This window comes from Hylobates moloch, unplaced genomic scaffold, assembly GCF_009828535.3.
Source record: "Hylobates moloch isolate HMO894 unplaced genomic scaffold, HMol_V3 SCAFFOLD_8, whole genome shotgun sequence".
In the NCBI taxonomy this organism is placed as follows: Eukaryota; Metazoa; Chordata; class Mammalia; order Primates; family Hylobatidae; genus Hylobates; species Hylobates moloch.
Genome location: NW_026652283.1, coordinates 44,604,528 through 44,632,429, shown reverse-complemented (window position 1 = coordinate 44,632,429; position 27,902 = coordinate 44,604,528). Strand labels below are relative to the sequence as shown.

Here is a 27,902-nt window from a genome sequence, read left to right as displayed (position 1 = left end):
GACAGGTGTTATTTATTGGCTTCCTGCACCGCCCACCGCCAAAAAATCCCACAAAAACTTGACTCTGTAATAAGATTAATTAAGCAGTAATACAAAGACTGAACAATGCATATAAAGTATTTAACAGCTGGGGGGCGGTGGGGCGCACAGTGGCTCACACCTGAAATCACGGCACTTTGGGAGATCAAGGGAGGAGGATCACTTGAGCCCAGGAGTTCGAGACCAGTCTGGGCAACATGGTGAAACCCCATCTCTACAAAAAATACAAAAATTAGCCAAGAGTGGTGGTGTGCACCTGTAGTCCCAGCTACTTGGGAGGCTGAGGTGGGGAGGATGGGTTGAAACCAGGAGGCAGAAGTTGCAGTGAGCCAAGCCTGTGCCACTGCACTCTACCCCAGGCAACAGAGCAAGAACCTGTCTCAAAAAAGATAAAGTATTTAATATACAGTGAGCTCTTGCCACTTCTTAGCTGCTTTTTGTGACTGTGATTGCAACTAGAAACAAGAATGTCAGGAAGACTCAGCAAGAGGACAGTATGAACTGTAGTGAACAGTAGGATGGATGAAATGGCCCGGGGCCTCTGCGAAGGAAGAATTGCTAGGTGGCAACTGGGAGTTAAAGAGACTCTGGTTTCCAGACTGAAAAAGCCCTCCTTTATGGAAGCTGCCATAAGAAGGCACAGAGAACTGCAATCAGAGGCAATGAAAAGGAAACACAGTAGTTATTAGCTCATTAGCCTGCAACCATAGTGGGATGGAAAGAGGAACATTCACAAGGTAAAAAGGAAGTCTACCAAAACCGTACCCTGAGATTCAGAGAAGGCACTGAGAAAAGTTATGAGTATCAACAACAAGGAGACAAACCTACCATAAAAAGGGACTATTGGCAACACTAGGGAAATGTGAATATGACTGAGTGTCAAGTACTGCAGCCAAAGAAAACAGAAAGCAAATGTGCCAAATGTTAATCATATATATGAGGAGTACACGCGGGGGATCGTGATGGTATTCTGTACGTACGTCAGAAATTTTCCATAGTGAAGATTTTTAAGATACATTTTTGAAAACTAAAGGTAAGGGAATAGGGAATAAAGAGGACCTTCTGCACTGGCTTCTTCTATCTCCCACCCCTCACCAAAGGCTGGAGCTTGACCCACATAAGCTCCAAGGCTGGGGAGTCAGGGAAGGTCACTTGGGTAGTGTGGGTCCAGCTGCATCTGACATGACTGATCACTCAGAGTGGCAGACCCACCAAGAGCCATTTTGCACAAAAGCAGGAATCAGCTTTTGGTGACAACATGTATTTAAGGAGGAAGCCTGAACACACATGTTCGTATTTATAGCTTTGGGAATAGATCTCGGTCTCCAAAAGGATGTTCTATCAATGTCATACTGGGAGTCTACAGGGCAGTCAAGAGTTGTAAGAAAAAACCCTTGAATTTCAACGTAAGAAAGCCCATCTCATCCCAAACCTCCAAACACGTGGACTCCAACGGCAGCCATTCTAACCCTTGTGCCGCTAAGGCAATGAGGATCAGAGGAAGAGTTCCCGCCTACCCTGATTGAAAAGGCCAGCCACGGTGGCTCACGCCTGTAATCCCAGCACTTTGGGAGGCCAAGGCAGGCGGATCACGAGGTCAGGAAATCGAGACCATCCTGGCTAACACGGTGAAACCTCGTCTCTACTAAAAATACAAAAAATTAGCCGGGCGTGGTGGCAGGCGCCTGTAGTCTCAGCTGCTTGGGAGGCTGAGGCAGGAGAATGGTGTGAACCCAGGAGGCAGAGCTTGCAGTGAGCCAAGATCGTGCCACTGCACTCCAGCCTGGGCAACAGAGCGAGACCCCGTCTCAAAAAAAAGAAAAGAAAAGAAAAGGCCAGCCACAGTGGCTCACACCTGTAATCTCACCACTTTGGGAGGCTGAGGTGGGTGGATCACTTGAGGTCAGGAGTTCGAGACCAGCCTGGCCAACAAGGTGAAACCCCATCTCTACTAAAAATACAAAAATTAGCTGGGCGTGGTGGCACACACCTGTAATACCAGCTACTCAGGAGGCTGAGGCAGGAGAACTGCCTGAACCTGGAAGGCAGAGGTTGCAGTGAGCCAAGATCATGCCACCGCACTCCAGCTAGTTAACAGAGCAGAGACTCTATCTCAAGAAAAAAAAAAAGGCATTGTGATCCAAATGGGCTGAGGAGGATCTGCTGCTGTGACTCAGGCTGCATTGATGCAATTCTTGGAATCAGTAGCCACAGGGACAATAGAAAAGCAACTCCCAGCAAAGAACAAGCTGGGAGAGTGAATGCCACCCAGGTTTTTGTTTGACACAACCACCGCTGGCTAGAGACACTGACTGAGGGTCTCTCCTGCCCTCCTGCAGCACCTCCATCACACAGATCCACCTCCCTCCGCCACACAGATCCCCTCCCCGACAGGGTGTCCTCCAGGGAAGCTCCCCACCCCACACCACTGCCTGGAGCCCATACCTCTGCCAGCTCCCGCTCACTGAAACTTCTGGCGGTGCTTCCTTTCTTCCTCGTGCACGGCTCTCCCACAGTGACCCTGCCATCCCCTTTGGCATAACTGTGCACAGTGAGAACTCCCGTTTGCCCTTGGGCTCGGCAGGAGAGAGGCTCACTAGTTTCTGAATCAGAAGAGATAGAATCCCGTGAAGAGCCAGAGCCCAGGCTAGAAGATGATTTCTTTTTGGAGCCTGAGAAAACAAGGCGTCCCCCTACAGACGCAGGATTCACAGAAAGATCCAAGGCAGCTGCTTCTTGTTCTTCCTCCTCATCCTCCTCTTCTAGTTTGACATTTTTAAGCTCTTCAAATTTGACTTCAGTGGAGTCAGAATAATCTGAAACACACATACACATTAGACAGAGCCAACTTCCTCCTGCACATGTGAACCTGATGAAGGGCAGAGTGGCAAAGCACAAGGAACATGGGCTGGGAATGGGACCTAGCTTCCAATCCTGGCTCTGTCACTGAGGGGCACTGTGAGCCAGGGCTATCTGCTCAGCCTCCTGGCCTCCAGCTTCTTCCTCTGTAATAAGATGCTACTACAGATCTACGGGGCTTATAAATAAGACTCCCGAGCACCACCTGGCACTCAGCAGACACTCACTAAGGGGCAGCTGCCATTTCCTCCGAAGTCTCCTGCAGGAAATGCAAGTCTGAGCTCAACAGAGACCTGGCTACCTAGCCCATGCTAGAAAATCTAAAGATCTTGAAAAATATTAAGAGGGTGGATGTTAAATGTTCTCACTGCAAAAATGACCACTATGTGAATATGTATTTTAAACAGCTAGATTTACCCATTCCACAACTTATATATACTTCACAAATCATGTTGAACCAGGAGCAGTAGTTCAAAACTGTAATCCCAGCACTTTGGGAGGCCAAGATGGGAGGATTGCTAGAGCCCAGGAGTTCAAGACCAGCCTGGGCAACAAAGTCAGACTCTGTCTCTACAAAATTTAAAAATTAGCCAGGCATGGGCCAGGCGTGGTGGCTCACAGCTGTAATCCCAGCACTTTGGGAGGCCGAGGTGGGCGGATCACGAGGAGATCGAGACCATCCTGGCTAACAGAGTGAAACCCCGTCTCTACTAAAAATACAAAAATCAGCCAGGCGTGGTAGCACGCATCTGTAGTCCCAGCTACTTGGGAGGCTGAGGCAGGAGAATCACTTGAACCCGGGAGGCGGAGGTTGCAGTGAGCCGAGATCATGCCACTGTACTCCAGCCTGGGAGACAGAGTGAGACTCCGTCTCAAAAAAAAAAAAAAAAAAAAAAAAATTAGCCAGGCATGGCGGTGTATGCCTGTAGTCCCACCTACTTGAGAGGCTGAGGCAAGAGGATTGCTTGAGCCCAGAAAGTTGAGGCTGCAGTGAGCTGTGTTCACACAGGCTTGGGCAACAGAGTAAGACCCCGTTTCTAAAACAAACAAAAAAATTATGTTGTACATGACAAATATGCACAATTTTATCTGTCAATATAAATAAATAAATTTGAAGAGAAAAAAGGGAAAGAAAATCTGCTGAAGAGAAGCCAGCCCAGCCCAGGGTGTCAGTCCACAGTGCTGCCTGGCTGTCGGCAGACCACATGTTTGGGTCATACCTGACCCAAGACAGATACAAGCCTTTCTCTAGCAAATCTAGCCTCAATGACCTTCCAAGTGACTGCTAAACAACACTGATCACACCACTCCCTCTCTTAAAATATAAATGGCTTCTTAAGCTTCCAAGTGAGCAAATGAAAATGGCAGACAGCCCTACATCATCTCCTGTTTCTCCAGCGTCACCTTCTGGCCACACAGCTGCCCTCCACCCTAATATCCAATTGAGGGAAACTCCCCACCAGTTCCCCCAAGTGGACCATGCTATTAGTATTTCCAATCTCTGCTGGGAACAGTGGCTCGGGCCTGTAATCCCATTGGGCACTTTGGGAGGCCGAGGCAGGCGGATCACCTGAGGTCAGGAGTTCAAGATCAGCCTGGCCAACATGGTGAAACCCCATCGCTACTAAAAATACAAAAAAAAATTAGCCAGGCGTGGTGGCGGGCACCTGTAGTCCTAGCTAGTTGGGAGGCTGAGGCAGGAGAATTGCTTGAACCCAGGAGGCAGAAGTTGCAGTAAGCCAAGATTGCGCCACTGCACTCCAGCCTGCATGACAGAGCAAGACTCCATTTCAAAAAAAAAAAACAAATTTCCCATCTCCACGCCTGTGCCCTGCTCCTCCCCTCTGGGACACCCTTTCTACATCCCTCCTCTCTCTCTGTCTGCCTGGGAAGGTCCTACTTACCTTGTAAGAGTCACCTTCACCAAAACCTCCAGTGTTTCCCTGACCCCTGACCAGGCAGAGGGAGGAGCTTTTCCCTACGTGTCCAGTCCACCCTGTACCTCCCTACCCAAAGCATTTCTCACACTCCAAGTACACTATCTGCTCACGGACCTGTCACTCTGCTTTTTTTATTTCTGACCCAGCACTCAATATGGCATCTAACACGGGACACATATATGAGTTAGGGTTGTGGAAAATACACCATAGTCAACTAACCTGGGAAGGTAAGACCATCCTCAACTTGCCGCACAGAGCTATGGGTGGGCCTCACGGGGGCGAGGGCTGCCGGGCACTCCGTCATCTCATACTGCTCAGAACTCAGCTCCTCCTTGGGGAAGAGCTCACTCTGACTCACCTCCTGTGGTATTTCAAGACAAACTCGGTGCCTCTTTGTCCCTATTCGGTGCTTGGCCAGGCTACAAGGGAGAGGGCAAATCTTTTAAGAGCCTACATATACATCCACTTAAACACATTCATACACATCCACACACAACCCAAAGTGAATGGCTAGAGCCTGTCAGGCCTGGCCCAAAACTCAGGGACACCTCTTATTTGTGACTTGAGACAAGGGACTTCATTCACCTCTCTGACTTTGTTCCATCATCTGGAAAATACAGGTATTACCACCCACCTAACAGATTTGTTGTGAGGATTAAGAAAAGGTATGCAGGGTAGCTGGCAAAGTGCCTGGCATATAGCAGGTACCAAGGAACGGTTCCTCCTTTCTTTCCCATATGGCCCAGGATAAATTCTCCTCAGAGCACAGATCCCCTGGCTCAGCCACCAACGGCACTGCAGACTTAAATCACGACATTACTAATGCCCTTGAGTCTCATCCCCACTACACTTCTTTTTAAAAGACTCTCTAATATGATGAGAAAACATGATTTTTCTGGCTCAGAGGGAGCCCGACCTTTGCACATAAATGCCCCCAACCCTCATATAAATGACACCTTGCTCCAGCAGACTACACGCCCACTACAGGTCTCTCATTCAGAAAGTGCCTGAATGCTCTGGCTCTCAGGTTTCTGGAGCCTTTACCAAGAACACTCCCTTAGCCAAGGCACAAACAGCATCTTAGAAACAGCCTCGGCCGGGCGTGGTGGCTCACGCCTGTAATCTCAGCACTTTGGGAGGCCGAGGTGGGCGGATCATGAGGTCAGGAGATCGAGACCCTCCTGGCTAACACAGTGAAACCCCGTCTCTACTAAAAATACAAAAAATTAGCTGGGCGTGGCTGCAGGTGCCTGTAGTCCCAGCTACTCGGGAGGCTGAGGCAGGAGAATGGCGTGAACCCGGGAGGCGGAGCTTGCAGTGAGCCAAGATCGCACCACTGCACTCCAGCCTGGGCGACAGAGCGAGACTCCGTCTCAAAAAAAAAAAAAAACACACAAAACAAAAAAAAACCAGAAACAGCCTCTCCACAGATTACAGGACCTACCCAGACACCCCTCCCTCACGCAGCCAGGACAAAAGGGCTGCTGGGTTACCTTGTCTTCGAGTCTCCTTCCTCTCCATCCTCCACCCCTTCCATGTCCTCCTCTGGGCACTCCTCCTCGTTGCCGGCTCTTAGAGGTAGTTCACTCTCCTTAAGAAACTCAGCTGCTTCTGGCGTGGGCAGAGTATGGTCAATAACTGTGTTGTCCTTCCCAGCTTTCCAAAGTTTGTACCTTTCTGGCTGGAACTTCCTCACAAACACATCCATGGAGATCTTCACCATGTCCTTTCTACAGGAGCACTGTCCGCAGGAACCAGAAGAGCACCAGGTAAGCATACCTTGCCGCTTCCAACTCACCCCCACGTCCGAGCTCCTCCCTCCACATGGAAACAAGTGCAAGATGGTTTATAACCAGATTGTTTTGGTTCACAGGCTGAGGGTATATTATCTTTGCGGGACCTTCAAACGTGAAGGGAAGCAGGGAAAAAAAGGCAGAGCGTACATGCTACTGGGGCAAATCTACCTGGGCACTAACTCAGGGTCACAGAGGGTGGTTAGGCTCTGCACTTAGGCCCCCAGGATGGTGAGCCACCTGCCCTTGTTCCCTGTCCAAGCCAGGAACACACAAGCAAGTCTACTACTATCAGTCAAAGGCCCGACCCTGCTGCTTCCCTAGAGTAAAGGAAACCCCTAAAAATTTCAACACAGAAATCTCAGAATGGCTAAGGCAAGAGTATTAACGTGTGTTAATATTAATGTGGTTTTAATGCCTAATGGACTCAAGAACCACATTTTATACTTCCCAATTCTGAACACATTTTTAAAAATTCCTTATGAACACAAAATGTTAGTACTCTGACACATTGCTAGCTGCTTGTTTCTGAATTCCAGCAGCTCAAAGAAATATTCTAATCACCAGCCAATGTATCTAACCAGAATTTGCTCATTTTTGTCATGGTGTTATAGGAAGAAATCAAGCAGACTTACCAGCACAGCTTGCTTGCCATACTCAATCCACCGACGGGTAGCAAAATTGGTAGACTCCGCACAGTTAAAACCATGGTTAAAGCCGGCATGGTAACCATAAGGGAAAGTGATCATAAACTCTCCAGCCTCTTGAGTCACCTGAACAAGAGCAGACTTGAAGCAGCTGCTTCAAATGGCAGAAGTCCACAGAACTGGAATTCTGAGCTCCACCACAACTTAGCTGAGTAACAAAGGGTAAGTCATAAAACCCCCGGGGTCCTTGCTGTCTTCTATAAAATGCAAAGCCCAGACGTATCAGATGACATGACTATAATTAACCATTCCTCCAAATGAACACTGTTCAAGGGGATCTGACTCTCCTCTGGTACCAGGAAGCTACAGTGGCCCTACCTTTAATGCTCTTAGATCAAAGTGTTGTTACATAGTTTATTTAAGCTTTGGCCCCCTCTTGGTATAGTGATGAACTAGAATAAAACTCTGTGAAACAAAGGCCAGAAAGGGTGGTGCCTGAGAACTTTGGCATGTAACATCAACTCACCTTGTCAAAGGGAATTCCGTATTTCTTCAGCATTAACGGGGAAATCAGGGTCATCTTGTGGCGGAGAAATGCCTCACAGCTTTGAGCACTTCCTGGGAAAAAGCCTATTTAATTGAAAGGGTATCGGTTAGCATAGTGCTCCACACTAGCTCCGCAATCCTGGAGTCACTTCACACCTGTGCTTCTCATCGGAATGACAAACAGGATGAATCACCAGTGTGACCTCCAAGGATCCTTATAGCTGCGCACCAATTCTAAGATTCTGCAGTGAGCCTCTAGGCTCACTCCCATGTAGGGCATTACATGGGTAATGAAATCCTGTTTGGGAAACCAAGGTCACCCAAGCTGCCTCTGTTCTTATAGAGTTTTGAAACTATTTAGGACCTCTTCTCCAGTCACTTGTATCCCTGATCTTTTTTCAGTAATGCAGCTACAGTATCATCTACCCAGGCTTTCCTATGTTCTCTAGACGTACAAATCTAAGTCCACTTAAAAGAAACAATGCAGGCCGGGCGCGGTGGCTCACGCTTGTAATCCCAGCACTTTGGGAGGCCGAGGCGGGCGGATCACGAGGTCAGGAGATCGAGACCACGGTGAAACCCCGTCTCTACTAAAAATACAAAAAATTAGCCGGGCGTGGTGGCGGGCGCCTGTAGTCCCAGCTACTCGGAGAGGCTGAGGCAGAAGAATAGCGTGAACCCGGGAGGCGGAGCTTGCAGTGAGCCGAGATTGCGCCACTGCACTCCAGCCTGGGTGACAGAGCGAGACTCTGTCTCAAAAAAAAAAAAAAAAAAAAAAAAGAAACAATGCATAAAGTTCAATTTTTTCTTTAACATTTGGGTCTTTGGTGGAAACACCAGTCATACGGGGTCTGGTTCATTATCGCTGGTCAAAGAAACACCCCTGCTCATTAAAACTGAGGCCAGGCAATCAGGCCAAAGGAAGAAAAGGCTCCGTCACTGCCCTCTTAGGGTAACCAGTGTGGCTCACCCCCATCTGCAGGCCTGCGACAGGACCTGCAAGAATCTGACCATGGGAAACACACATTTTAGTGTACAGCAAGGAGCACAGCTCATAGGAGGGTCCAACCCAGCAAACAGAGGAGACACAGTACCTTTGGCGAGGCGTTCCAACCGCTTTCCATGCTCAGGTGGAACAGAGTACCTGCAATCACATGAGAGCATCAGAGGCTGGGCGGAGGACAGGTACAGAAGCTAAGGGACTTATTCCCACTCTCAAAACACCTTGAAATAGCAGATTTTTTTTTAACTTCCCAAGCAGTAGAAAGGAATCTGAAAAAATGAAATATTAGACTGTTTGGGCACAGGAGTAAAGAGCCCATAAAGAAGGTGAGTGAATTTATTTCTTCTATATTCATTCACTTAAGAAGATGTTTATTAAGTGTTCACGATGAGCCAGGATTTATGGTACACAATATTACTCTCCTTTATAATGCTGTTCATATAATAACATTTTTTTAAAAGAAAAAAAAAGAACAATGTCACTATATAACCTCAGTATTTAAAAATGCTCAGTATTTTTAAATGCTTGAAAGGCCTAACTGGGGGCGGGCTAGAGGAAGATGGAAAACAAAGTGAAAGATGGATCTGACATTTAAGAGACCTAGCCCCGTATCTGCTGATGAACTCACTTTCCCTTTATCTCCCCAACAGCTACATATACTGATTACCCAACAATCAATTACCTCTCTACCCAGTAGGGCGTCTAAATACCATAGAAACTGCTCTTCCTGAAAAATGAAAAGAAAAAAAGAACACCTAGGACTATTAAAACTTTTGCAAAATTGTTAAACTTTATATTCTGAAACTCACAGTAACTCTGTTTTAACCTTTTTAATCTCTTCTAAAGATTATTCCACAGTAACAACAAATCCTCCTACTGCAAACGGCTTCATTATAAAACAAAACAGAGAAGGAGAGTTGACAAAAATGTCACCTAAAGGACTCCGGGATCCATCAGGCAACCCTATACAGAAGGCTCTGGAGGTCCCACTTCAGAGGACCTAAGAATGCATATAATAACTGGAAAACCTTCTTTTATAAGAGAATTCAAAAATCCAGGAACAGTGAATTTTGGAGTAAACAGTGGTGAAGACACAAAAGCTACATTTACACATCCTGCAAGTCTAGCCTTCTGAGGAAGGAAAAACAGGACAGTAGTTAGGAGATAATCATAGGCTCAAAAGGTTCTTTCCCCCAAGATTAGAAACTGGAAAGCACTTGAAAGAAGAAAGGAAAACGCCTGAGAAAGAACATGGCTGAGGATGCTGAAAAAAGACATGAAAGTGGATATGGTTTTCATGACTCCCCATAATGAACCCCATGATGTCCCCTCCAGCCTCATCACTCACTTCTCATCATTTTACACAGCACCCAAACTACAGCAGACTTCCCCTAGCTCCCTAAACACACCACGCCCAGCTAATTTTGTATTTTTAGTAGAGACGGGTTTCACCATGTTGGCCAGGCTGGTCTCCAACTCCTGATCTCAGGTGATCCACCCACCTTGGCTTCCCAAAGTGCTGGGATTACAGGTGTGAGCCACCACGCCTGGCCCTCATGTGCTGTCTTAATCCAGGAGCTCTGCATCTGTGGTTCCAACTGCCTGGATACACTTCTCTCAATCTCCCAGCTGCTAAGCCCACCACCATTCCACCCAATTATGTCCTTCTCATATTTTAGATCTCACTTGTCACCTCTTCGAAAGAAGCCTTCTTTAATCCCACCCGTCTATTCTTCTTATGTGGACCTTAGCACCCACTTCTTCCCCTTCAGAGCTGTCCCCACACCGTATGAGCATTCTCTCACACTTTCTACCTCCTGACCAGTCTCCTATCTGTGTGAGGGTAGGTATCTCATCTGTCTTATTCACTGCTGTTATCTGCAGCACCTTCACTAAAATGCTGAGATGGGCCAGTGGCTCATGCCTGTAATCCCAGCACTTTGCAAGGCTGAAGTGGGAGGACTGCTTGAGCCCAGGAGTTTGAGGCCAGCCTGTGCAACATAGTGAGACCCCATCTCTACCCTAAAAAAAAAGAAGGAAAAAAATTAGCTGGACATAGTTGTGCACACCTGTAATCCCAACTGCTTGGGAGGCTTAAGTAGAAGGATCACTTGAGCCCAGGTCAAGGCTGCAGTGAGCCATAATGGTGCCACTGCACTCCAGCCTGGGTGACAGAGTGAGACCCTGTCTCAAAATAGAAAAAAAAAAATGCTGAGACTCAAAGATGGGTCAGCACAGAGAGAGGAGAGAGAACCAATGTTTGTCTCACCAACAAGAATAACACTCTGGAGAACAGGAAGCATGCTGAATAGCCTCGCAATCCCTCGTGTGTTAAGCACACACTGCCGCTCCCCAAGTATTAATATTTTTTCCATGATGAAAAGAAAGCTTTCTATCATCTGAGGGAGTGACTCTAGTCTTGGAAGTCTGCTGCTAAGAAATGCCTCAGGCCTGTTCAGAAAAAAAATTAGAAAGCAGTGGGATAGCCTGGAAGAGCCCCCGTGTCTTTGGGTAACTCTGCCAGCACCCTGCTCTCTAAAGCCTCCCTACTCAAAAGGTGGTCTAAGCACCAGAGCTACAACAGCATCTCAGTACTTGAAAGTGTGTTTAAAACATGGAATGTCACCCCAAGCCTGAACCAGGGTCTGCCCTTTAACACAATCCTGAGGTGCTTCCCACGCACACTGAACGTGAGCCCGTGCTCTAGCATAGAAGCCCGGTGCCGACTGCAGGCAGACTGTACCAGGACTTTGGTTCTCCGAAGTGCAGGTAGTTGATGCTGTAGAGGTCCATGTCTTCAGTGTGCCAAGCAAAGGATGTCTTCCACATGCCAAAGTACAGGTATGGGGTGTTCACACCCTCAATGGTGATCCCACTCTCCTTTTCCACCAAGTCCAGGATTGTTCTCAGCCGGCCAATATTCCACTCATCAACATGCTGCAAAGGCAATGACAGTCCAGGGCAAGTTACATTTGCATATAAACCAAGGCTCTGAACCTACAAATCAGAGTAGGTCACAAGTAAGCTGTCATCTTTGACAAACATTGGAAATAATGTCAAAACACTATGGACGTGAAGACCACAGCATTCCTCATTCACTTTCACAGCTACCACTGGAACTGACACCATTTACCTTCAAAGGGCAAATATTACTTTGTGAATACTAGTGTAGGAAAGATGAATAAAGAGATGACAGTCACCTGTTAGTTTTCTCGTTTGTTTTTGAGACGGAGTCTTGCTCTGTTGCTCAGGCTGGAGTGCAGTGGCGTGATCTCGGCTCACTGCAACCTCTGCCTCCCGGGCTCAAGCAATTCCCTGCCTCAGCCTCCCTCGCAGCTGGGATTACAGGCACCCACCACCACGCCCAACTAATTTTTCTATTTTTAGTAGAGACAGGGTTTCACCGTCTTGGCCAGGCTGGTCTTCAACTCCTGACCTCGTGATCCACCCGCCTCGGCCTCCCAAAGTGCTGGGATTACAGGCGTGAGCCACTGCGCCCAGCCAAGAGTCACCTGTTTTAAACCCCAAGAGGAAAAGTTTGAACTGATGCTAAAATTTAGGTCAAAATAGAAAAAAAACTCTATGACCACAAAAAAAAATTGCAAAACATGGGAACTATGACAGTGGGCCAGGTGTGGTGGCTCACACCTGTAATCTCAACACTTTGGGAGGCCAAGCCAGGACTGCTTGAGCCCAGGAGTTCAAGACCATCCTAGGCAACAAAGCAAGACCCAGTCTCTACAAAAAAATTACAAATTAAAAAAAGTAGCCAGGTGAAGTGGCATGTGCCTGCAGTCTCAGCTACTTGGGAGGGTGAAGCAGGAGGATCCCTTGAGCCCAGGTGTTTGAGGTTACAGTAATCTATGATCATACCACTAACCTCTAGCCTGGGTGGCAGGGCGACTCTGTCTCAAAAACAAAAAACAAAAAACTATGGCAATGTTGTGGCTTTTTAGCCCTGATTTCCACCAGGCAGTGTCTTCATAAAAATGTGCAATATCCTTTTCCTGAGTTGTAATGGCCAGCTGGGAGCCCATCTCCCACAACTAGGTCCTGGATTATTATTATGCCTGACTTTTGTAGCTCTCTCTCCATCCCAGATCCTTACAGCATCTTCCTGCCATTCACCCCTACAAGCTTGACTTTCCCTGACCCCCAAAAAACTGCTATCAACAAAACTGGAATTCTTTTTTTTCTGTTTTCTTTTTTTTCGAGACAGAGTCTTGCTCTGTCACCCAGGCTGGAGTGCAGTGGCGCAATCTCGGCTCACTGCAAGCTCCACCTCCCGCCGGGTTCACACCATTCTCTTGCCTCAGCCTCCAGAGTAGCTGGGACTACAGGCGCCCGCTACTGCAAGCTACTTTTTTTGTATTTTTAGTAGAGATGGGGTTTCACCATGTCAGCCAGGGTGGTCTCGATCTCCTGACCTCCTGATCCGTCCGCCTCGGCCTCCCAAAGTGCTGGGATTACAGACGTGAGCCACCACGCCCGGCCTGGAATTCATTTTTTTAACTCTTCCAATAATTGATTAAAACATTAAAATATGGGCCGAGCGCAGTGGCTCACACCTGTAATTCCAGCACTTTGGGAGGCTGAGGCAGGTGGATCACCCGAGGTCGGGAGTTTGAGACCAGCCTGAGCAACACGGAGAAACCCCGTCTCTACTAAAAAATACAAAATTAGCCAGGCATGGTGGTGCATGCCTATAATCCCAGCTACTTGGGTGGCTGAGGCAGGAGAATCACTTGAACCCAGGAGGCGGAGGTTGCGGTGAGCTGAGATCGCGCCATTGCACTCCAGCCCGGGCAACAAAAGCGAAACTCCGTCTCAAAAAAAAAAAAAAATTGAAATATGAAAACAATTATGAGTGATAATCCCTGAAATGCCCTACTGTTTTTCAGTCATCCAAAGATATTCCCAAATATTCTCCCCTTTCACCATATTTAAGGCAGGATTTCAAGCCAATAAAAGTGGTTAACATAGCTTTTGCCACAGAATCTTGTTTGAGGGTTCTGAAAAATCTAAATGTATTTCTCTTCTTAAATGTATACCCCTTTCATTAGATTAGTCAGTCATCTTTTTTCTGCAGAAACCACACTGCCTCATTTCATTATCTGAGAGCCAACCCACCCTTTCAAGAACTCATCAGCTACCACCCACCGACTATGCTAACAACCCTTGAAAAGAACACCACATCATCCAATTCACATGTAAAGTAGGAGAAATAAAATTCAGTCACATGCAAAATGGCCCACAATTAGGCCAGCACAGCAACAGCAGCTGGGGGTAGATCATCTGTTCATCCACCCATTCACCAAACAGCTTTTAGGTGCCTACTATGTGCCGGGCCGGAAAAAAAGGTATTACAAAATTACAAAAATGCTGCACAGAGGGTTTCCAGTGAGGCTCACCTTTTCATAGAGGGTACCATTCACATCTGCACCATAGATTGGAGGATTGAATGTAAGATTTTTCCAGTATTTCCGCTCGAGTTCTTCAAACTCACTATAGCGTGGGGTACAGTACCTTTTGAAAGTAAAAAGAAACAAGTAAACCACTTACAGGGGTTTATTAGGCATTATGAACATTACAAGACATAATCCCCTATTCCAGTGACAGCAAGAATTTCAAATGAACAAGGCATAATCTTGGCCTTCAAGGCTCTAATACGTGGTCAGTCCCTCAACGTCCCTTCCATGAGCACTGGGCCTGAGGAAGCCTGAGGAAGGTAATGTACACACAGATGTAAACCGGTCTTCCTTAACAGGCACAACATCCGCAACTCTCTGAAGAGACTCTACTTAAACTACACCTTGCTAGATTCAGGTGGCCACCCAGGGAGAAAATGGGCTTACAGACCAAGATCCAAGGTCCCTACATATCCACAGACAACCAAAACCCAGCAGCATGTGAAGAGCTGAGGCTTTCCAACAGCATTCACCTCCCTGAACCAGCCAAAAGGAAGTTGCTCCAAGAGGGCTCATTTGTAAGTGCCCCTGCTATATGCCCAAGCACCCTACACAGTGGCTGACACTCACCAAGTAATCACGCCTAAAAACAACAAATATTTTAGTAAAAATATAAAATAGCTCTAAAAATACAGATTTTTGCCCATCAAATATTCCAATTAGGAAAATACGTACTCACATATACGCATATTTACATCTACCCATCTACATATAAAGCCATAAAAATATCTACACTTTGGCCAAGGGGGTGGCTCACACCTCTTATCCCAGCACTTTGGGAGGCCTGACAGGGGCGGATCACCTGAGGTCAGGAGTTCAAGACCAGCCTGGCCAACATAGTGAAACCTGGTCTCTACTAAAAATACAAAAATTAGCAGGGCGTGGTGGCACACGCCTGTAATCCCAGCTACTTAGGGTGGGGCTGAGGCAGAAGAATTACTTAAACCCAGGAGGAGGAGTCTGCAGTGAGCTGAGCTAACGCCACTGCACTCCAGCCTCGGCCATAGAGTAAAACTCTGTCTCAAAAAAAAAAAAAAAACTATACCTGAAAAAGACAAGATCCTTGCTTTGCTGCCCAGCCTGGAGCACAGTGGTGTGATCATAGCTTACTGTAGCCTCGAACTCCTGGGCTCAAGCAATCCTGCCCCAACCTCCCGAGTAGCCAGGACTCCAAGTGTACACCACCACATCTGGTTAGTGTTTTTATTTTTTGTAGAAATGAAGTCCTGCAATGTTGCCCAGGTTGGTCTCAAATTCCTGGCCTCAAGTGATCCTCCAACCTCGGCCTCCCAAAGTGATGGGATTATAGAAGTGAGCCAATGCACCCAGTCTAAAAATATCTATACTCTTTAGCTTAATACTGAAAATTTAATTTAAAAAAAAAAAACAAAACTTCTTTTAGATTCAAACTAGCCAAGTAGCTCATGCCTGTAATCCCAACACTTTGGGAGGCTGAGGCAGGAGGATCGCTTGAGCCCAAGAGTTTGAGACCAGCAACATGGCAAAATCCTATTTCTACAAAAACTTTAAAAATTAGCAGAGCTGGCCAGGAGCAATGGCTCACGCCTGTAATCCCAGCACTTGGGAGGCCGAGGCGGGCAGATCATGAGGTCAGGAGATCAAGACCATCCTGGCTAACATGGTGAAACCCTGTCTCTACTAGAAATACAAAAAATTAGCCGGGTGTGGTGGCGGGCGCCTGTAGTCCCAGCTACTTGGGAAGTTGAGGCAGGAGAATTGCTTGAACCTAGGAGGTGGAGGTTGCAGTGAGCCTAAATAGCACCACTGCACTCTAGCCTGCACGACAGAGTAAGACTCCATCTCAAAAAAAAAAAAAAAAAAAAAAAATCTAGCCGGGCGCAGTGGCTCACGCCTGTAATCCCAGCACTTTGGGAGGCAGAGGCGGGAGGATCACGAGGTCAGGAGATCAAGACCATCCTGGCTAACACAGTGAAACCCCGTCTCTACTAAAAATACAAAAAATTAGCCGGGCGTGGTGGCGGGCACCTGTAGTCCCAGCTACTTGGGAGGCTGAGGCAGGAGAATGGCGTGAACCCGGGAGGCGGAGCTTGCAGTGAGCCGAGATTACGCCACTGCACTCCAGCCTGGGGGACAGAGCGAGACTCCGTCTCAAAAAGTCCGGGGGTGGTCAGTTATAAACCACATTTGCAGGGGCGATCAGAGAGGTCGATTCGAGACCCGCGAAACCAGTCTCTATAAAATACAGCCGGTGGACCTATCCGAGAGGTGAGAGAAGAAATGGTGAACCGAAGGGCTTGCATGACCGAACCCCAAGCACCTGGCGATCCGTCTCCTAAGTAACTGCCTTACAGTTTAATGTCAACCTAGCGAATAATAAATTTTAGAGACCTAACATTCTCTCTGAAATATAATTAACTCTCCTATTGCCAACTAATTTGTTTCATGAATGTAGGTTTTTAGGTCAGGCATGGTGGCTCACGCTTGTAATCCCAGCACTTTGGGAGGCCAAGGCGGGCTGATCACTTGAGGCCAGGAGTTTGAGATCAGCCTGACCAACATGGTGAAACCCCATCTCTACTAAAAATACAAAAAAATTAGCCAGGCGTGGTGGTGGGCACCTGTGATCCCAGCTACACGGGAGGCTGAGGTAGGAGAATCGCTTAAACCTGGGAGGCAGAGATTGCAGTGAGCTGAGATCGTGCCACTGCATTCTAGCCTGGGCAACACAGAGAGACTCTGTCTCAAAAAAAAAAAAAAGGTTATGTTTTTACCCTAAAGGTAATCTGCTATGTATTAGGATGAAAGGAACAGACATAGGGCTGGTTAATTTAAAAGGAAAACAAGTGTGCTGAAAGAAGAAAAAGCAAGACCAGCCTGGCCAATATGGTGAAACCCCATCTCTACTAAAAATACAAAAAAATTAGCCGGACATGGTGGCAGGCACCTGTAGCCCCAGCTACTCGGGACGCTGAGGCAGGAAAATCACTTGAACCTGGGAGGCGGAGGTTGCAATGAGCCAAGATTGCGCCACTGCACTCCAGCCTGGGTGACAGAGCGACACTCCATCTCAAAAAAACAAAACAAAAAAAAAAAAAAGAAAAGAAAAGAAAAAGCCTGGTGTGTTAACAAAAAGGGAAGAAAGGCTGAGGAGACTGAAGCCCCTGTTTGAATTCCATGTGGGAAACAGAAGGCAGGTGAGCTTGCTCCTCATGCGTAGCAAAAATCAGACAAGAAGGATGGCAGGAAGGATACAGCCTTTCACCTGCAGAGCCCTACATTTCTTCAACATGCCTTTATGTAAATTATCTCATTGGTCAGCAGGTTGGCCAGCAAGGTAGATGTTTTAAGAGTTAAGGTTGGCCGGGCACAGTGGCTCACACCTGTAATCCCAGCCCTTTGGGAGGCCAAGGCGGGTGGATCACGAGGTCAAGAGATCGAGACCATCCTGGCCAATATGGTGAAACCCCGTCTCTGCTAAAAATACAAAAATTAGCCAGGCGTGGTGGCGGGTGCCTGTAGTCCCAGCTACTCAGGAGGCTGAGGCAGGAGAATTGCTTGAACCCAGGAGACGGAGGTTGCAGTGAGCTGAGATCGTGCCACTGCACTCTAGCCTGGCAACAGAGTAAGACTGCGTCTCACAAAAAAAAAAAAAAGAGAGAGAGTTAAGGTGTCGGCCGGATGCAGTGGCTCATGCCTATAATCCCAGCACTTTGGGAGGCTGAGGCAGGAGGATCACTTGAGCCTAGGAATTGAAGACCAAACCGGGCAGCAAATAATAAAAAAAATCAGCTGAGTGTGGTAGCACATGCCTATACCTCCAGTTACCTGGGAGGCTGAGCAAGGAGGATCATTTGAGCCTGGGCAGTCGAGGCTGCAGTAAGCCATGATTGCACCACTGCACTCCAACTTGGGTGACACAGCGACACCGTGTCTCAAAAAAACAAACAAAAAGAGTTCAGTTGTCAATAAAACTAGAAGACCTCAATTATAATTGTGATAAGTCAAGTGTGATAAGTCAATGAAAAGAAGGCAAAGAGTAGAGACAGAGTGAGAGCTGATGAAGCACAGGAATGCCACCCCAGCAGCATGAAGACAGGCAGGCATAAGACCTGGCTCTGGGCTATTAAAAGTGAAGGCGGCCGGGTGCGGTGGCTCACGCTTGTAATCCCAGCACTTTGGGAGGAAGAGGCGGGCGGATCACGAGGTCAGGAGATCGAGACCACGGTGAAACCTCGTCTCTACTAAAAATACAAAAAATTAGTCGGGCGTGGTGGTGGGCACCTGTAGTCCCAGCTACTCGGAGAGGCTGAGGCAGGAGAATGACGTGAACCCGGGAGGCGGAGCTTGCAGTGAGCCGAGATTGCGCCACTGCACTCCAGCTTGGGCGACAGAGCGAGACTCCGTCTCAAAAAAAAAATACAAAAAACAAAAAACAAGTGAAGGCACAGTATGTGTGACAGCTGAAATCAAGGCATGTGCAGATCAAAAGGCTCAGGAAAAGCAGCAAGGGAAAAAGGAAAAACTCCTTGTGGAAACTCAAAATGAAGGAGTCAGTGGAAAGTGAGAAGATCCAGGGAAGAGGATTAGAGGAGTGGTCAAGGCTGGGCACGGTGGGTCACGCTTATAATCCCAGCACTTTGGGATCAAAGGTGGGCGGATCACCTGAGGTCAGGACCTCAAGACCAGCCTGGCCAACACGGTGAAACCCCGTCTCTACTAAAAATACAAAAAAATTAGCCGGGCATGGTGGCAGGCGCCTGTAATCCCAGCTACTCGGGAGGCTGAGACAGGAGAATTGCTTGAACCTGGGAGGTGGAGGTTGTGGTGAGCCGAGACTGCACCATTGCACTCCAGCCTGGGGAACGAGTGAGACTCCGTCTCAAAAAAAAAAAAAAGATGGAGTAGTCAGCTGAACAAGGAAACACAAAATTTATTCTCTGTGAATCTCAGGAAAAATGAGAACTAAACATTAAAAACAGCGGAGAAGGGCTAGGAGTGGTGGCTCTTGCCTGTAATCTCAGCACTTTGGGAGGCCAAGGCAGGAGGATCACTTGAGGTCAGGAGTTCAAGACCAGCCTGGCCAATGTGGCGAAACCCTGTCTCTACTGAAACTACAAAAATTAGCCAAGCATGGTGGCACGTGCCTGTAGTCCCAGCTACTTGGGAGGCTGAGGCAGAAGAATCACTTGAACCTGGGAGACAGAGGTTGCAGTGAGCCAAGATCGCTCCACTGCACTCCAGCCTAGGCAATAAAGTGAGACACCATCTCAAAAAAAAAAAAAAAAAAAAAACCAACAGCAGAGAAGAACTGAAAACAGGCCTACACAAAGAAAGATATCTCTAAAAGAGACAGGAATGTACAGAGAAAGAAGAACAGAGTGACAGAAAATAGCAACCAGCTTGGTGGTTTACTCACACTTCGTTAATGTCAAAACAGAAATGAGCTAGCAGGCTGGATGGGCAGTGAGAAATTCCAGCACAATTAAACACAGAGCATCCCGAGAGAGAGGAAGTGGAACTAAAACACTTTTGATGAGCAGGTGGTTATCAATACCCAGCAAAAGCTCCTTGTGCACCACCTCCAACTTTCTCCTTGCAACTTTAGAGTCAGAAAATGATTCTACTTCTGATGGAAAAACAATGGGATTTGTTGTTATAAGAACAGGAACAGGTTTAAACTGGGACACAGTCCTGAGAGGAGGGAATGCTTCCATAAAAAAAGCAGAAAGGGAGACAGCTAGAACAGAGCCATCCTGCTGAAGACACTGTTCATCTGGACAGCAGCAGTCCTGGAGATGCTAGCAGGATGGGACACCAGGGTCCTAGGTGCTATGTCAGGTAAGAAAGGGTTTCCACTCACTTATCACTATTGGCTATCTTGCGGAACTCCCGAACAGTCATGGCTTTCTTCTGTATGTTGTACTGAGTAAAGAGGCCAGACTGCCCCGTCACCAGCTGTTGAATGGGGGCAGGAATGACCAAATCATCAATGTCATCATAGGATGCTCGTGGCTTCCACTCTTTTGGAGGAACAACCTGAAGGGAACACAAGAAACAAAAAGACAGATGAGAAACCTGGCAAGCCAGTCAGAGTCCAGGAAGCATGTAGTTACCAGCCAACCTAACAGTCAATTTTACTAGACAGTTACTTTGATTTACCCACATTCACCAAAACACAGTATGTCACAGGCATGCTAACCCTGATCCACTTTTGCCACCAACCAGCTGCCTAATTGCAACAACCTAAGGTAACTAATACTTGTTCCCAGCTTCAGTATCTTATTTGGACACCAACAAAGGAGACTGAAGACTTGATTCTCTCTCAATCTCCTAGCCCAGTGCTCTCTTTAAAAAAATCACAAACACAATTTTACTTGATTTGGTCAACTCTATACTTGTACAGAATTTCCTTTTTTCACACACTAGATTACAGTTTAATTACAAAGAAGCATAACGTTCTTAAAAATCTAATCTTGAGGCCGGGCACAGTGGCTCATGCCGGTAATCCCAGCACTTTGGGAGGCCAAGGCAGGTGGATCACCTGAGGTCAGAGTTTGAGATCAGCTTGGCCAACATGGTGAAACCCCATCTCTACTAAAAATACGAAAATTAGCCTGGTGTGGTGGCACTCAACTGTAATCCCGGCTATTTTGGGGGCTGATGCAGGAGAATCGCTTGAACCCAGAGGCAGAGGTTGCAGTGAGCCAAGATCACGCAATTGCACTCCAGCTGGGGTAACAAGAGCGAAACTCCGTCTCAAAAAAAAAAAAAAAAAAAATCTAATCTTGAATAGTTAAGATAGATCTGCTTTATGGAATACTATACAGCTTTTATTTTAAATTATTGTTTTACTTTATGTAACAAGGGAGAAAAACACACACACACTCACAAGCATCTGCATAAGGCAACACTGAAAGGACATACAAGAAAATACGGAAAGGGAGCAAGACTCTACATTAGCTACCTTCCAATAGCATTCTGTTTTTACTCACATAATCAAATTACCCATTCCAATAGTAATAAATTAACAAGACAGTTGACATGAGAAAAAAGAAGAATGAGTTGAATCCATAATTGACCTAGAGGGAGGAATATATGTTGTTAAAAAGGAAAAAAAAAAAAAAAAAAAGAAAAATGAACGAACCAACACAGGAATGTATATGGCGTGATGCCATTCTTTTAAAAACAAAACAAATAACACTATTTTATATGTGTGTATGTTTGTATGAGCAGAGAAAAAGGTGTGGAGGGAGCTATTACCACGGATGAAGATCAGCCTTTTCTTTATCTGCGTTTGAAATATTTAACTTGTAATAACCGACATTTTTTTGGTAACTTTTTAAATCTAATAAAGTACAACCAAAAAAAGCAATGTGCTATGAAAAACTGCACTGCAGGCCCTGCTATTCCCGCCTGCTGTTATTAACCCAGCAGTAACCGTATCTGCAGGTAAGAGGAAAGAGGATGTGGTCGTCTCAAGTCTCTGGAGGCACCAGGGTCCAAGACTGGTCCTCAGCTTTGTAGCCAATGTTCTTGCTTTCTCTTTTCATATTGAAAATGTAACAAGCACATATGGTAGGAAATTCAAACAACATAAAATGGTGTAAAAAATTTCCTCCTGGCTTAGACTGAGGTCCCTGCCTTTCAGTTTCTTGAGGATCTCTCCAGAAATGCAGTTCTTTCAGCTTCCAGCACTCAACCTGATTGTGACAGAATATATGAAAAGCTGATTTGACTCAGGAAAAATAACGAATCCAACTCACGGGAGAAAGAAGTACAAACCAGAAACCAATTTCAAATTACAAGGACCAGAATACTCATGTTGGCTGGCCAGTGCATTCTCTCCCCTTGAAGAAAGTCCACATGGGAAGCCAAATTGCTACTAGAGTGCTGGATGAGACTGAAATGAGAGCAAGAGAAGTCAGATGGCATAAGCACTCACTGGCAGTTCAATAACACCACAGCACCCAGCTCTACCAAGAGGGCTGAGGCACAACAGCAGCCAGGCCTGGAGACACTAGCTCTTTACCTCCCCCTTTCTGAAGATTCCAAGTAGCTCTCTTCCTACCTAAAAGCAGAGATGCTTCTGATGTTAACAACAGGAATTAACTTGCAAATAGAACCGCATTCACTGAAGTCATCACCCCACCCAACTTTCAGTAAAACACAGCTCCGGCCCAAATTTAGGAAAAAAATCTTACAGCTCTGCCCTAGGTAACAAAACCATTTAAACAATCCCAGCTCCTTACCTTGGCTAGACCTGCCCGATGAGCTCCTTGGGATTCAATGTAGGCAATGTATCTACTGAAGTTTCGGAACTCTTCCATAGTTGGATAAAAGGTCATTATCCTAGCACTGGGATTCAGAGTTTCAGACTCAGAAGCCATTTTCCCTCCTTTTTGAGGTCCCTTTAGTCAGACAGGAATCTGAAGAAACACATTAAGAGTATAAAATAATATAAAAATTAAAATTAAGTGCTGGAAACATCAACTCTGAAAACAGTAAAAGATAATATAGAAATGCAAAAGACACAGTTAAGACTTCACACCTGGAATCTACCTCTAGAAAAGTTATTTAGCGGCCGGGCACAGTGGCTCACGCTTGTAATGCCAGCACTTTGGGAGGCTGAGGCAGGTGGATCGCCTGAGGTCATAAGTTTGAGACCAGCCTGGCCAACACAACGAAACCCTGTCTCTACTAAAAATACAAAAAATTAGCTGGGCGTGGTGGCGGGCACCTGCAATCCTAGCTACTCGGGAGGCTGAGGCAGGAGAATCGCTTGAACCCGGGAGGCTAAAGGTTGCAGTGAGCCAAGATCGTGCCATTGCACTCCAGACTGGGCAACAAGAGCGAAACTCCGTCTCAAAAAAAAAAAAAGAAAAGAAAGAAAGAAGAAGAGTAATTTAGGGTCGGGTGTGGTGGCTCAAGCCTGTAATCCCAGCACTTTGGGAGACTGAGGTGGGCAGATCGCTTGAGTTAAGGAGTTTGAGACCAGCCTGGGCAACATAGTGAGACCCTGTCTCAAAAAAATTTAAAAAAATAAACAACAAAAAGTTATTTAAATAAACTAGAAACACAGATCGAAAAGGTTCTGTTTAAAAAGAACCTGATGTATCAAAACTGCATGGATTCAAACCTTATTTCAACAAAGACATTGTTATTGCAATAGGATTGTTCTTGAATGAAAAAAAAAAACCAAAATTGTTTCAGCTAAAAAAAGTAAACGATTTAGTTGTTGGTCCTAATAGTACAGCTAAAATGCCCATATTTTACCCTTATCCTTTCAAGCTACTCCCTTATTAACACCTTGCTAATCACTTTTCAGAGTATTAAACAGAATATACTACAACTTGAAAGCCACCCATGGCTGGGTGCGGTGGCTCACGCCTGTAATCCCAGCACTTTGGGAGGCCAAGGCTCCTCCCTAGGGCACAGCTAAACCGGATACCTAATAAAAGTTACGTGGCTACAAGATAACAAAACTTAAGGGTTCAAAAGTACTTTGATATTAGTAACATAATTTAAAAATCCTTTGATATTAGTAACATAATTTTAAAACCCTAAAGTGAAACTGTTCTGTCGAAACTAAGATGCAGTTTCAGCAGTACTTAATGAAATCAAGCTACAGTTCAATTGCACTGTACCCAGAACTCAAAGGACAAAATTGAAACTGGCAATACAGGGCAAACTTCATAACTGATTGGAGAAAGCAAAATAAATACTTTGTTTTTAGATGAGAACTTCAGCTAAGTGGGTGCATCCCCACAGCTCGGTAACACAATAGACCATCTCAACTGAAAAAAGACAAAGCATATCAGTGAAAATAGGCCGTTCTAGAAGGAACACCAGTATGTCCTTTCCTTTACCCACCCTCCTCACTGAGGGTCCAGCAGTTCTGTACCCCCCATCTGGGGCCCAAAGCTATGGCGGTTCAGCTCCAAGAGTCTCTTTGAGAGTTGGAGAGCTCAGAAAGGAGAAAAGTGCCTCCAATCTACCAGAAATCTAGTTACAGCCCTGGGAGCAGAACAAGGAGCAGAACTGTGTAAAGTAGGAGAGAAGGCAAATCCGGTTACCCGTATCCCCTAGGCTTCCTTTCTATCAAAAATAAGGCGTGTTTCTAAACAGGCGCTTTTCATGAACCTGGCAGAAACTTTGCATGGCAGGTATACTGTTATCCCTGTTTTACATACCAGGAAATGTGCCCACAGCCCACTCTTAAGTGCACCTTCCACTGCTCTATACTGCTTACATCCTCATCTCCACCTGGACGAAGTCCTTTGCAAGGGCAGCTCCAAGTATGGAGAAACCCGAAGTTTATTTAATTTTGAAGACCCTCTTAAAAAGAAAAATGAATCCAAAATATCTTACTTTTGCAAATTTTATAAAAACATACAATCATGTGAATACAATGTTGGGGCCCTTCTCCGGGCCTTCAAAGGGGCCCTAATGGGCTTCATCAGCCTCTGGCCCTATTCATCTTTGTATGCCTAGAACAATGCATGGCACAGAGTAGGCAATCGGTAACTGTTGAAAAACTGATTTCCTCACCCTCACCTCAATTGTTCATCCCTTCTTCAACCCTAGGATTCCCTTCCCCCAATCTATTCCCTGGGGAAAGCTCCCGTTTCATGACACCTTCCCTCCCAATCAGTAACAAAGCCTAGTGATTCAAGAACACCGGCTCCGAAGTCAAAACTCTGAATACAGATCCGAGCTCTGCCGTTTATTAGCTATCTGACCTTGGCTGTGTGAGTTGACTCTCAGTTTCTCCACCTGTAAAATGGGGATCCCAACCCCCTGCCCTGCAGGGTCGCTGTGATTAGCTCAGATGATGCAAGCGAAACACTAAGCACTAGGCCCGGTACTTACCCACTCAATAAAGCTAGCTGTTGCTAACAACCCCCTCGGACTCCCGCACCCTTCCCTCGCAGCCGCTCCCGCGAGCATCACTCCAAAGGCAGCGCACCCTGCTCCCCAAGGTCCCCGAACCTCACCACGGACAGGATCGGCCCCTCCCGGCCCCGCCGCCTTGGCGAGTGAAGCTCGGCCGCAGGAAGAAGAAAATAAGGCCCAGATGACCCGCCCCCCTCTCCCGACGTCCATTGGCCTTGAAGATTGGAAAGAGCCAATCTCAGAACCCATTCTGGAGGCTCCTTCTCCTATTGGCCGAGGAACATGCCGATCACTTACCGCTGGAAGAACCACCCCCCACCGCCCCTCCCCCACCAGAACTCACGGTCACGGCTACAGCGGCAACGAGCCTCAAGAATTCCAAAACCCTATAGTTCTCACCTACAGCCCAAAGCCCCGCCAGGGCTTAGGCTCAGCTCCTGCTGTCGCCACTGGCCGATCCTACTGCTTTTCCAGCAGGCGAAGGACGAAACTCCGCCTCCTCCAAAGTCGGCATCTGCGCAGCCGCACAGAGTCAACCAATTCAAGGGTGGCTGCAAGCCATACACCAGCCAATGAGCACGCGCCGCAGCCACCTCCCAGTCCCGACCTCAGTGTGCTCAGCCTATGAGCGCCGGCTCGGGCTGTTGCCAGGAGGAAACGCTGTACCACTAGGGACCGTGGCCAGTGAGCCTCTAAGCTGGATCGCGAAGCTGGCCAATCATAGGCGGGCTCCTGGTCACCCATAACTAATCAGGGTTGAAAGAAGCTAGTACTTGGAAGTGGGCCGGTCAGGTAGATGGGTAAGGGCGGTGAGGTTACTATAGGATGTCGCTAACGAAAGGATGGGCCAAAGTTTTCTTGGGATGAGTATCCTCTTTGCCTAACGTGGAAATGTGTCGGGGCCCTTAGGGGCAGCTTCCGAGCTCAGGGAGTGCTGAAAAGATGACTGTCTTGTCCCGGTTTGTCCTGGGTGTCTCGGTTTTCAAAACAAAATCCTGTGTCCTTGGAAACCCCTCATTCGCTGTCAAGCCTGGACAGGGAAGGGAAGCTGCCCTGAGGGTCATTAGGACAGACCCTGAGGGAGGCTTTCCTTAGGGTTATTAGAAAGCAATTCCTGGCCGGGCGTGGTCCCTCACGCCTGTAATCCCAGCACTTTGGGAGGCCGAGGCGGGCGGATCACCTGAAGTCGGCAGTTTGAGACCGCCTGACCAACATGGAGAAACCCCGTCTCTACTAAAAAAAAAATACAAAATTAGCCGGGCGTGGTGGTGCATGCCTGTAGTCCGAGCTACTCCGGAGGCTGAGGCAGGAGAATCGCTTGAACCCGGGAGGCGGAGGTTGCGGTGAGCCGAGATCGCGCCATTGCACTCCAACCTGGGCAACAAGAGCAAAACTCCGTCTCAAAAAAAAAAAAAAAAGTAGTTCTTCAGTGAGCGGGGATTTGGGGGATCATTAGGAGCAGCTCTTGGGGCGGAGAGGGGGGCATCCTGGGAATCAGAAGAGGCACTTCTGGAGGGCGAGGGGGCTTCCTAGAAGTCATTGGGAGCGGTTCCTAAGGGGTAGTGAGTCGCCTTAAGGAGTTCCCAGATTGTCAGGGGTAGTGGGGAAGGTCAAGTAGGAAAGTAAAATACCCTCAACCAGAGTCATAAAAAATGTACAAAATTACCATGGATGAATAATGGGGTAGTGCCCTGGAAAGAGCTATATGGAGTCAGGCCTGTGTTCAAAACTAGTAACTTCTCTGAGCCTGGGAGTTCACATCAATAAAATGGAAAAAATAATGCCTCGCAGATTTTGTAAAGATGAGAGTTAATGAATGTTGGCAAAAAGAACATATTACATAGAATGCTATGGACCAATCATGATTTATGTCTCAGGCTGGGTACATGCCTACTGAAAAAAAAATGTTTAAAGAAAATAGTTTCAAAAACAGAAATGACTGTTTCAAAAAGAATGGCCGTTGGCTACACAGCCACAAGTCTTTCACAACAGGGGTTTTCGCCCTTACCCAGTAAGGTAATCGACAGTATTAGATAACAGATTATACTGAGTGGCTCACAAAAGTGCCGAGTCTGAAGAATCCAACTTGCAGGACACATAAAGAAAACCCAAATCATGCGGTAGAATTCATCCACCGCTGTACTCCCTGCTGCCACTAAGCACAAGATACTACGGGTTGCTTCACAGACTCCACTGTCCTGGACATGGATACAGTCGCTAGTTACTGTTACTGTGTTCCATAAACTGGATTTTGCTGTATTTCCCGGTGCTGCCACATGATTTCCAAAGGCCGTCTACTGTGTATCACTAGCTTCCAATTGGTATGTGCATGTGGTAGGTGGAGTCTAAATCAAGTTCTCGTGATATGCTCCCATTTTTCTGACCAGTTTTCCTCTGTTTCCTTTTTAAGCTCACCTTTCCCTTTGCACACTTTTTTTTGTTTGTTTGTTTTTGAGATGGAGTTTCGTTCTTGTTGCCCAGGCGCGATCTTGGCTCACTGCCACCTCCGCCCCCCAGGTTCAGGTGATTCTCCTGCCTCAGCCTCCTGAGTAGCTGGGATTACAGGTGCCCGCCACCACACCCGGCTAATTTTTTTTGTATTTTTAGTAGAGACGGGGTTTCATCACATTGGCCAGGCTGGTCTCAAACTCCTGACCTCAAGTGATCCACCCACCTCGGCCTCCCAAAGTGCAGGGATTACAGGCGTGAGGCACCGTGCCCAGCCCCTTTGC

General features: G+C 46.9%; 1 protein-coding gene across 3 annotated transcripts in view; it reads right to left on the bottom strand.

The window, feature by feature from the left end:
* The window catches only part of KDM4A (lysine demethylase 4A), a 54,487-nt gene extending 28,813 nt beyond the window's left edge, over positions 1–25,674 (bottom strand). The window contains exons 1-11 of one of the 3 annotated variants that reach the window (XM_032160514.2): positions 25,570–25,674; positions 22,527–22,703; positions 20,138–20,313; positions 14,239–14,353; positions 11,571–11,764; positions 8,919–8,968; positions 7,805–7,908; positions 7,267–7,404; positions 6,332–6,579; positions 5,058–5,257; positions 2,485–2,855 (exon numbers count right to left, since the gene is read on the bottom strand). In XM_032160514.2, the coding sequence (XP_032016405.1) occupies positions 2,485–2,855; positions 5,058–5,257; positions 6,332–6,579; positions 7,267–7,404; positions 7,805–7,908; positions 8,919–8,968; positions 11,571–11,764; positions 14,239–14,353; positions 20,138–20,313; positions 22,527–22,664 (1,734 nt within the window). In that variant the 5' untranslated portion in view covers positions 22,665–22,703; positions 25,570–25,674. Of the gene's footprint in view, positions 1–2,484; positions 2,856–5,057; positions 5,258–6,331; positions 6,580–7,266; positions 7,405–7,804; positions 7,909–8,918; positions 8,969–11,570; positions 11,765–14,238; positions 14,354–20,137; positions 20,314–22,526; positions 22,704–25,146; positions 25,228–25,271; positions 25,346–25,569 lie in introns of those variants that run through there. The other 2 variants (XM_032160516.2, XM_032160517.2) reach the window with 2 other exon arrangements.
* Between the last annotated feature and the right edge of the window lie 2,228 nt (positions 25,675–27,902).